We start from the raw sequence: 12,378 nt of genomic DNA on the forward strand, positions 1-12,378 counted from the left end.
CCGCTTGATCCTAATGTGAAGATAAATCTAGGAGTCATAGTTTGTTGATAAAAAGAAAATAATATTAAGTTATTGAAATTTGCCGTTATTTTTTTAAATTCAACAATTTCATTAAATAATAAATAAAATTGATATTTGAAGAATTCTATACATGAAATATAAAACGTGGAATTAAATTACGTAGGTTGACAAAAAAGAAAGTTCATTATAAGAAATAATGGTAGTCACCTTAGGTACTTTGTCTCTGTGTGTGCAGACAACTAATATTTTGGGGAATGTGTCTGATTTTCCTTTCGAGTGAGATTCTATTTTAAATACTCAGTTATATTGTGATATTCTTAGATGTTTTTAATGAACTGATGCGACAATGTACTTAACTTATTCATTCATTTAAAAGATTTCACTTTTCATATTCTTCTATTCTTAAAGGTAAATTCTTTATGTCATTTACAAATAGGAAAATTTTCACAATGTTCATATTTTGTTTGTTTACAGGAAATAATGGCTTAAAACCTTTATCCTGCCCACATCTTTATCAAATACCTGATATCTTTACTTAAGTTAATATCGGATCTACTTTCAATGAATAAAGCTACCACAGGTTCATGACCATCTATAGCAGCCAAATGCTGAGGGGGAATCATACTGGAATAACAAAAAAATAATGCAGATAATGGAAGAGTATGTCAATTCAATCTGTTTTTTTTTATATCACTATACCATAAAGCTCTTCTGTCGAGTGTATAAACAGTACATTTCCAAAGAGTCCATAGCCATTTTAATGACTTAGAAATGTGTCAATTAATCAGTCGAAATTTGATAAATTTCCGTGTTATTCAAACAGTTTGATTGTTTCTAAATGTTATAAATGCAATTTTTGCTTGGAAACAAAAACAAACGAAAAACTGCAGTCCTTAGAAATAGAGTGATTTCACGGGAGAAATATCAGAATCTTGGATTTTAAATATTGAAACGAAGGCCATATACGTTTCCTAAATTTACATCTAATTAAGTACTGCTCTAGGAACGGAACAATTAATTTCATTGTCCTATGATGTGTGTATATATTACCCAATTAGGCAAGTTAACATTAGCTCCCTGAACGGTCCATTTTTTGACATTATCAAGATCTCTTCTTTCAGCTGCTTCCGAAAGTCTTTTAAAATTCTTTTCCTAGTGAGAACAAAAGATAATTAACGTATTAACACATAAAACATATAGAATGCAGTTATTTGCAAAGGTTTTAGCTTATGTGTTGCGTATTGTATCGTTTTTATCATTGGAAGGTAAATCAAATATTTAGATGGAATTTTTATCGTGTAACATATATTGTCTTTTCATTTTAGTATAATGCAGTGGTCTATGGAGCTATACTTTACACCGGTGGAGTCGTCATGGATGTCACAGCGGTATGAGTTCGTGTACTGCAATGAGAATGACGAAATTATTGCTATTCAAAATAATATCTATTAGAACCATGGTCGTTCTAAGATAATGTCTATATTACTTATGTATTTATCCTATTAAAGTTTACTAATTCACGATGATTATAAAGAATAATCAAGGGAAGAATAAAGGTGTATTGTTTGTTTTTAACTATCAAACATATTTGTAATTACACTGTCAACATGCCCGTGAAAGGTAAATTGTAAGCCTTCATAGCGTTGCAGTTATGTTTAGTTCACTATGAACTGGGATACGATACATCGTTTCCCAGTGTTTGTCGATTACAACGTCAACTATTTTTTGTAACGTGGCAGTTGCAGTCTAAATCTTCTAAACTTGCACAGCGCTTATCTCAGAAAGTTGATTTCCTGGATAATCGCATGTAAATTTCTTGATCGCTAAACCTGGAATTATTTATTTTTCCTTTCTCGGTTGCGGGATATTTTGATTTTGAACTATCCCTCTGGTCTCCCTCATTTTGTCTGTCACTGTTTATTAGTGCATTTTCTCTGAATATTGATGGTCTTATAAAATATATAAAGTATAAAAGGGAAATAAAAAGAACCGGCTGAATAAAATCAGTACATAGTTAAGATGACTATTGCGTTTATAAATTGACTAATGTATGATAGACACAAATACATATTGAGTGTGCCAATGGCATTAGCATCTGTATGAAATCTTAATGTTCTTGTTGACGCTGAGCAAACCATAATTTACAATATTTGAAGCAAGCAACATGTAGCATAATGTAACGTAACCAATTAAACAATATGTGTACTTTTTAAAAACCTCTTACAATGTACATACTATTACAAGTGAAAAAGCAAACATCTTGGTCATCATGTGTCAGCATATCACCTTAAATGCATGTAAATGTATTACATCTCTGAATTCATTACAGTACAGAACATTGGAAAATTCGCTAGCTTTAATACATAATATAACACAACAAATTGAAAGTAATTAAGAATAATATATACAATAAAATTACGTAGCTTGTGTAAGATCAAGGAATCATAATTAAAGTGATAAATAATGTCAAGTTATTAGATTGATTGAAAAAAAAACTCCCCCATTAATTAACAAGATAGATTTTCAAATAGAAATTTTGATCTTGCCTGCTGGTTAAATATAGATAAAAATATTGCACTTGCGAAACAAATATTTTCATCCGGGTCGACACCCCTCTTTGTAATGTCCATTATTATTTTTACGAGTCTCGCACAGATGGTACATGTATGGTAGAGATCACGGTGCTCGCTGTTTTAGGCAATGTCTACCCCATATTAAATAATGACTGATAATGCGCATATGAAATAAAGTTCAAAGGCTCTTATATGAAATATCAGAACCTCACCTAGGCCTATTCTGATGACCATTTGATTTTGAGGGAATATCATAGCAAAATGAAAATGATTTTTTCGATGTTTGGGTTTTATTAATGTGTTTAGTAGCAGTCAGACAGATGATGATTCATGCATGTCAAAAACCCACCAAATTCAGTTTTTTTCTTGTTCATAAACAGTTACAGAAAACATAACCAGTCTTTATTCTTTTTTTCCATTTGGTCGTTGCGCTTTTTAGACAAAAATTATACAGATAGTACAGAATATTTGAAACTATACAAGAATTATCGTTCTCGATTTGGTTTAATTTGGTTGATTGAAGTGAGAAATAAATGTATGATTTTGTAAAAAAAAAAAAAAAAAGTGCAGATCTGAATGCAGAAATGATTATCGTTATGTGGAAATATAATATAACCAAACACTGTTACAACTGTACGTTGGGTCGTCGGCCTACCGTTATCACGCCAACGCAAACTAAATGCAAGCCAACCAACCATATGCAAAGTTGACCCAGAAGCATGCTGTCTGGAATGTCATCTGAAGTTAAAACATTATAAAGCTTTCAGTTTTTTCTATCCAAATACATATGAAAATAATAAAATACCTCAGTGACTGATGTTTAATGTCTTGAATGTAGTGAATGAAAAATGCGTTGTATATTTACAATGATGTTACGTGTTACATGGCATGAATTCAGCTTAAAGGAGTGTTATCTACCACGAATCTTGTTTACATCCGACGAGATTATTCAGAAAATCAATGCTCCTGCATACTGGTTCACATCGCATACTGTCAGTAGTTTCTAGCCACTAAAATATGCATATGAGATAACAACTATTTACTTTCACCATATCATTAAGAGATATAAACATATATAAATGAACTATTTAAGCATTTTAAATTTATATCTAAAACGAAAGCACTGTATCGAAGAATGTGGCTAATTTAAGTTCTTGAATTCTGGAGATATACTTTACGACAGGCAAATAGATTGGAATTAACGGGTTCATTGTTTTCTCGCTTTGTTCCCTTTTTACATAAAAATCAATTAAAATCCGCCACTACGGCCATAGTATATGTCATTATATGAATTGCATTTTCAGGTCATTGGATCATAATGTTGAATTGGCTGCACGTGGTTGCTCTCCTCTCTATTGTTCAGTGTCTTCAAGCTCAGAATAAATGTGATCAACATTGTGAATATGATTATTCTGTTCGAAGAAACACAATACTAAAACAGGAACAAAAGTTAGCTGGATACCAACAGGACTACAACGATGTGAGTACTAGAATTCGTTCACAAAATTAACTAACGATTACTTTAATTTTGACAATACACGCATGCGTCCGTAATTGACAAATAAACATTCCCATTTCTATTGAAACACTTTGGTAGCAATTTTAACGAAATTTTAACAATGAACAATAATGTGTTGTGGTACTAGAGGGTTAGTCACTTGAAAAAAGTTGATGTATATTTGAACCAGGTAAAACAGAAATTTGCCATAAATCTAGAATGCCTGTTAATACGCAGATGCATATGTAATTATGCATACTTACTGTCAGAGTTACCTTTGATGATGGAGTGCATATATTTTGTTAAAGATTATTTTCTGCTATATAAAATTTTATATTGAATTTAAAGTATGATACTTTGATAGAGCAATGAAGGTAACCAAGGTTACAGCGGTAATCAAAAAGTAATCAAGGGAACCAAGGTTACAGCGGTAATCAAAGAGTAATCAAGGTAACCAAGGTTACAGCGGTAATCAAAAGAATGTAATCCAGGAACAAAGACCAGACATGGGAAACACACACACACAAAGTAACTAAAATCATACATACAAAGTAACAAAAGCAAATAAGCAACTCGGACTCCAAACTGAGAGCATGGACAAAAGCAAGTAAATGGAATTTGAATCAGTTAATCACTTCATTGCAGACCAAAAACATATACATTTACATTGAAACTACCATGACATACATCTGATAATGACTGGTTACATTGACAGGATGAACAGATAGTTTACAACTACCTCGAGGTTTTGAAATGGGAAGAATTCAACAGGACAAGACATGACTTTCCATCAGCAAGACCTCTAAGGTTACACATTGATGAAGTAAAGAAAACAAGAATTTATAAACTTCTGAAGAAATTTCCAAAGGGAGGAAACATGCACTTGCACCACAGTAAGCTCATGATGTCAGTTTCACATCGTAAAAGAGTAATCAAGGGAACCATGATTCTAACGGAAATCAAAATAATGTGATTCAGGGACAGAGTCCAGACAGGAAAAACAGACACACACAACACAGAACACAAAGAACCAAAATAATACGTACAAAGAAACAAACGTAAATGAATAACTCGGACTGGTCTGAAAAATGTTAGCAGGGACCAGGTGCACGGGTAGGGTAAGCGTCGTCTGCTTTTCGAGAAACACCCGCAGATTTGCTCATAAAAAGTTAAGTCCGGGACGAAAGAGAAAAGGATAACTATGATACATTGAACAAATCTGTTCTCATTGTGCAGATGGATACACAATATCAATCCACGAGATCATGATGACAACCATAGAACTTCTGTAGTGACGAGTCCAATTATTTTTGTAGCAAAATAACCCTGTTCCGGAAAAATCATTGTAAAATTAGATTTATTTGCCAGAATATGACATCATAATGAAAAAAAAACTATTTCTTCTTGATTCTTTTTGGTTTATTGTGAAAACAGTGCAATTCTGATTCTAAATATAAGTATACAATTTAATACTAAGAATCCTGTTACAGCAGACATGAAGATATATATTGAAATATTCAACACAGACATGTTTTGTTCGCTTAAGTATATTGATTTCGTTTACTTGGAGTTAAGCTCTACTATGGAAAGGAACGGTGAACCTTTTATGCAATTTTATAATTAACAAACTTCCTGATAATTATACAACATTTTTTGTAAAACGAATTAATAAAACGAAGTAATAAGAATCATACAAAATTGCTATCGAGTATTTATTTGATACAAAATGTGTTTACTAAGTCATAATCGAATCAAGTTTGCAAAAAATCGATTTTAACTTCTGTATACAATATAAATTTCATGTATGTCAGGACGAGAACAATTTATTTCAATCGAAACCCCCTCTCTTGTACTTGTCCAAACCCTTGAGCAAGAGTTTTAATATGCTATAGCTCATTATTGTGACTCTGAATCAATTTTGGCCGGTCTTAACTTAACCATTTATCTGCAGCGTACTTGGTAGAGGAGCAGTGACTGTCATGTTTTCAATCTTTGTTATTACTCTTCCGGTGATTAAACCAATGACTTCCAGCATTCGAGACAAGCTCATTACAACAAGACGACTGAGGCAATTTGTCCATCACGAATTTTCGACCAATTTCATGCATATCATGAACTCAGACATAACCATCTGCCATACGAATCACACATTTCTTACGGCACCTAAAAACGGTCGTGAAAGGAAATTCCTTTGATTGTTTGACAAATAAATATTAGTTTGTCTTACAAGAGTATATTGTTTCATTGAAAATGCGAGTGTTTTTAGAAAAGCAGAGGACGCTTATACTACCGGTGCACCTGGTACATGCTCCCACTTTTAAGTGGATACCAAGTTGTTCATTTGCTTTTGTTACTTTGTATGTATGATTGTAGTTACTTTATGTTCTTTGTTGTGTATGTCTGTTTTCCATGTCTGGTCTTTGTCCCTGAATTACATTATTTTGATTACCACTATAACCTTGGTTCCCTTAATTACTTTCAATCACTGTTTTGTTTTCATTTCAGATCACGTAGTTAGTAAGGCAATGATATTCGACCTAATAGAAAACAGTACATTATACGAGAACCTTTATGTAAAAAGAGATCCGCCGGGTCAATATAAACTTGACTTCTTTATAAACCCTCCAGATGGTTGGGTCAAGGTCAAGAACAATCCTGTATTTTCAAAAGACAAAATACTGAAGCACGCGACTTTTCTCGGTGTTATGGACGACAACGCCATCAATAGACCGACAGATAGTGAATTGCGTTGGAAGGAAATGTCTCCATTATTCAGCACGATCGCGTCCCATATTATTAATCATGCAAACTTTTGTAGCATCCATATGAACGCATTACTGCAGACTGCTTTAGAGGAAAATGTCCAGTACCTTGAAACAAAAGCCTCTGCATATAACAAACTATACGTCCTTGACACAAATAAGGCATATGCATCTCGTTATGGAAAGCGATACATTGACAACTATCTAGGAGAACTTGAATTACAAAGTGTGAATGAAGTTGTAAAACAATTCAAAGGAAAAAATCCCAATTTTATAGGGTACAAAAGAGTAGTAAATTCATATCGAGGTGGCACCAAGAAAACTATTACGAGTAGTGTGGACAACGCATTAATGTTGTTTGAAAAATATCCGAACTTGGTGTCGGGGTTTGACCTAGTGTCGGAAGAAGATAAAGGTTATTCGCTTCTGTTCTTTTTGAAAGAGCTTGCACAGGTTTCAATACAGAATAGAACACTGCCATATTTTTTTCATACTGGTGAAACAAACTGGCCAGATGATCTTATGACGTCACTTCTTGCAGACGACCCGGTTCCGACCATGGGTAATCTTTACGAATCCGTACTTCTGAACGCAAAACGTGTTGGGCATGGCATTGGATACATAAAACATCCACAATTGATGGAAATGCTCAAAATCAATAACATTGCAATAGAAGTTAATCCAATTAGTAACAAACTACTTGGATATGTAGCTGACCAACGACACCATCCCGCCATAACTTACCTCAGGTACGGAATTCCTGTAGTTTTAGGAGCAGACGATCCTGGTACATTTGGGTATAATGAATTTACATACGACTGGTATGAAGCATTTATGAGCTGGAGTCTGACTTTAGCTGATATGCGCCATCTTGCTTTAAATTCCTTGCGCTACAGCTCGATGTCGAGTTCAGAGAAAGTTTCAGCAATTAGTAAATGGAGAAACTCGTATGACAAGTTCCTGACAGAATCAAAATATTTAGCTTGCTCAGAGACATTTACAAACGTTCTTCCAAAAGTGTTTAAGATATTTCCATCGGAAGGAATCACAGACGGTGGAACAAAAATACAAGTTTTTGGAAGAAACTTTCATACTGCGATGTGCCGGCAAATTTACTGCAGATTTGGACACATTACCACAAAAGGGGTTTTCAAATATGAATATCAAATAAATTGCATTTCGCCGAGGAGTAACTACATTGGGACAATACCGTTTACAATATCTTTGGATGGTGGAACAACTTATTTGAAAGATACTTTTGATTTCAAGTATTTTGCAAATCATACAATTTCATTTCCAGAGATTCCGGTCGGAAAATAATCGTTTATTTAATAAAGCATAGAAGGCAAGTTCTGTTTTTTTATCAATCAAACATAAAAGAACTTTGTGTATATCCTTCAAATAAGATCCATAAATAGTAACAAAAAGGTTAAAAGAACATCCATGTGAAGAAAAAGGAATATGACTTTTTTCAAATTTATTAAATATTATATCCTCACGCATATTTAACGTGACTATATATAATAAGTTTTGTTTTGTTTTTTTTTTTTTTTTTTTTGTTACACCTTTAAGTGGATGTTGACTAGACAGTTTTGTATAAACTGATTGGCTACTCTTGAATTTCACTCCTGCAAATGTGTACAAATCAATACTAAGAATGTTTTTGAGTGATTAATATGATCTTTATTGTGTATTTGTTTATTGTTTGAGTTCATTGTTTTCATGAAATTAAAGGGGGGTGGTTAAGGCTTCATAAACCTAGTATAATCTCAAAGCACAAATGCACCTGTCCACAGTAAGGAGATGTCATAATGTGCCTTTGTGTCGTTAATTTAAATTTTAGTTTATTCAAAAATGCAGTCATTCGATTTCCCCAATCTCTGAAACTGAGATTTTTAGCTCCTTCGTAGGAGATATAAGGACATTTGTTTCGGAGATCGTCTATTACTGTGTGTTTTTTTTTTTTTTACTTTTTCTTGTTTTGGCCTTTAAGAGTTGCTGATGCTTTTGTCCCGTTCCATATCCATTCTTATTTTACTGCCATTTTGTGAAAAAGGTCAACGAATCTACAGGTTTGACGACATCCTGGATATCGTCAGGTAACACATTCTTGTGAAGTTTTCTCTCTCTTCATTCACATTCTTTCACATTCCCGAAATTCTACCTAAAAACAACTTTTTTGGCCAAAAAAGGTAATGACCAAGAAGGGAACAATCCATTCATTGATGATGAAACCATAATTTCTTCTTCTCGAATTTTTCGCCATTTTCCTCTTTTTTTGCTTTTGGGACATTCATAGAGACAATAAACATCAAGTTTCTCAAAAACAATTTTTATGCTGCATGTCTCAGTAGCAAAAATTATATTTCAAATTCTAAATTTAACTTTACTAGGTACGTTCTTCTCTGTCACAGTTAATAACATGACAGAGAACATAAAAGTAAAAAATAATAGAAAAGCTTTAGATAAAGTGAAGGTTAATGACAAAAGGATGATCAAACAGAAGATTATTCATGCATATCAGAAACCTACCAAATTCAGTTCTATTTCTTGTTCAGAAACAGTAATTGATCATATAACCAGTCTTAGTTTTTGGTTGTAGCGCTTTTTAAATAACAATTACATAGATTATACATGAAATTGGTAGTTTGCAAGAGACAAAGGCAAGGACAAATGCCCCCACTTTATAATAAGGTTAATGTTAATGTAAAAATTATTTTTGTTTATTTTTGTTTGTTTATTTTATTTTATTTTTTTTTTGTATTTTTTTTTATTTATTTATTTTTTATTATTAATTCTTTTGTAGTGACTGTTCCTTTTATATTGTTATTGCATTTTATTTATATTTGTCTTTTTTGTTGTAATTTTTAATTCTGTTTAGTTTATTTAGGGAGTTTTTGTTTGTATTAGATTGGTTCAATTTCTGTGGGTTTTTTTTTTCAGGGGTATACCTATATTTGATATTGTATTTCTTATTAACAGAATCATTTGATATTTCATCAATGAAATAAGAAAAGCTGCCAGTAATACACTTTTTAAAAAGAAAACAAAATGACTGTTTTAGATATATTTCCTTTCTAAAGATAGCATATTTGACAACTGTTATCATTTTATTGATAAAATATTGTCTTAAAAAGAAACAAAAAGTTAAAATGTTAACAATTTAGAAATTAAATTTCAAATTTTTCAATTTCAGTACTAATAGAAATATTATTCATCTTTGATAAAATAATTTTCGGGGTTGGGTTGTCCTGGGACTTTTGTCTGACGGGGGAGGCTTTTCTCCTGATCCCCCAAATGAGGTAATTATAAAAAAAAAATGCACTAAGAAAACACCAACATATATTTAATGAGCAGGAAAATATCCTCCAACAAAAATGCACAAGTTCAAACTTTAAATACAACAGCTGTAGTGACAAATACCAGGCTATTGACAAGACATATGTGGTTGTATGTCCAGTTTACAAACACTAGAATACATGTACATGTATGTGCAGTATTTTGATTTTGATCAAGCTAAAACTCAAGACCAAATACACACCCAAGCTATGAACTTGGCAACAAATAATACAAGAAATAAAGTACCAAAAATAACTACCAATGGTTATCGTATGCAAAAACATCACTTCCATACAACACATGCAATACATAGTGAATATGAAAATTCGGAATTCACATCAACCATGCAAAATATGTAGGTCAACCTAAATCAAAAATCGCGTCATTACTCATTTAATATGAAAAGTCGCAGACGGCAGGTAACATGACAAGTGATTGCACATGCAATACATGTACTTAATGATCAGTACCTTCTAAATTCGCAACAGGTAGATCAAATAAAATCAAATTTGACCGATCAAAACTTTCGTCCATGTTATGCCAATATGGTTAGAACTACATCTGTTCGACTGTCCAACATTTTGGCCACCATTGTAGCCGTATATGACGAAGGATAAACCAGAAAATCGCTAATGTGCTATTAAATAGAATAGATTAATGAATGGTATACAACGGCGAAAGAGAACTGAAAACACGCGGCTCGCGCATTTTCCTGCATTTACTTTCTGTTAGATTACCTTGCATACATGTATATGCACGGAAAGACTGAAATGCCAAATGTTTTTCTCATTACATGAACCCGTCTTAAATCCATTTAGTGGATTGAGATTTCATTTGTCTTTCCTTGTCGTATGAATGAGCATGACAGACTACGAGTCAAGGTGAATCGTATCATTGTTGTAAGTTTCAAGTTGGCCGAGAACTCATGGTAGCGGGAGCGAGTCATACAGAGAAATCGCCCGGGACTAAAGTCAAGCGTAACACACGATGCCAGAGTGTTACTGTCACAGTTTATCATGAAAACAACGTTTATACCATCCGCTCAAAAATCTTTGAGAGTCACCAACGTACCATAAGATACCCGGCCGTGACGCAGACTACATGTACTATCTCTGGACAATGTACATATAGTTGTGCCTCAGATGTCAGTTTCAACACATTTAAACGGCCCTTTTAAGGGCCATCTAGATATTTCAAAAAGATTCTTAGTTTGATATTTGAAATAGAATTTTAATAAAACAAACAAAAAAAAAAGAAAATATTTAAAAAAAACAAAAACAAAAACAAAAAACAAAAACACACACACACATGTGAAATAATCCCTTTCCCTCATATTTTTTCCACCTATACATGTACATGAACATGTAGATCAGAATAGCTTATTTACTAATTTCTTTAAGAAAAACGTCTCCAAAGGCTGAATGCATGCATATATTGAAAGTGACACTTTCAAAGTGTAACATTATGGGCTACATGTACGTGTGTTTTAAGGCAAAGCAATTCAAACGCCAGTTGATCTGTTCATTTTCTTTCATGATCCCTTATTAATACAACAAAAGGCATAACAATCAATAAACAATGAAACAACGTGTCTGTGTACATGTATGTAGCCGTAAGAAGTTGTGAGCACTTCTCACTCCCTATCACCCATAAGTATGTTAACTAATAGCCATGGATAAAATCACTGTCTGAAAGACTTGTCCATTTGTTAAAATCTCTGTCAGTTCTCCTAAACGTTGATATTTTCTAATAGCATCGCGTCATTACTCTTTTAATATGATCGAAAAGTCGCAGACGGCAGGTAACTTAAAAAGTGACTGCACGTGCAATACATGTACTTAGTGATCAGTACTTTCGAAATTCACAACTGGTAGATCAAATAAAATCAAACTTGACCGATCAAAACTTTCGTCCATGTTATGCCAATATGGTTAGAACTACATCTGTTCGACTGTCCAACATTTTGGCCACCATTGTAGCCGTATATGACGAAGGATAAACCAGAAAATCGCTAATGTGCTATTAAATAGAATAGATTAATGAATGGTATACAACGGCGAAAGAGAACCGAAAACACGCGGCTCGCGCATTTTCCTGCATTTACTTTCTGTTAGATTACCTTGCATACATGTATATGCACGGAAAGGAAATGTCAGATAATGCAGTTTTGGTATACATGTAAGAA

At 33.0% G+C, this 12,378-nt stretch overlaps 1 protein-coding gene across 1 annotated transcript; it reads left to right on the forward strand.

Moving 5' to 3' along the window:
• The first annotated feature begins 3,661 nt into the window (after positions 1-3,661).
• On the forward strand, positions 3,662-8,203 carry LOC148620236 (adenosine deaminase 2-like). The gene is made up of 4 exons (XM_088580949.1): positions 3,662-3,777; positions 3,899-4,074; positions 4,808-4,985; positions 6,598-8,203. Exons 2-4 carry the CDS (start codon positions 3,913-3,915, stop codon positions 8,172-8,174), a joined length of 1,917 nt encoding a protein of 638 aa, XP_088437075.1. The 5' UTR covers positions 3,662-3,777; positions 3,899-3,912; the 3' UTR covers positions 8,175-8,203.
• The last annotated feature ends 4,175 nt before the right edge of the window (positions 8,204-12,378 follow it).

Source organism: Perna viridis, chromosome 4 (assembly GCF_037379345.1).
Source record: "Perna viridis isolate PV_CMFRI_1.1 ecotype Kerala chromosome 4, ASM3737934v1, whole genome shotgun sequence".
Classification (NCBI taxonomy): Eukaryota; Metazoa; Mollusca; class Bivalvia; order Mytilida; family Mytilidae; genus Perna; species Perna viridis.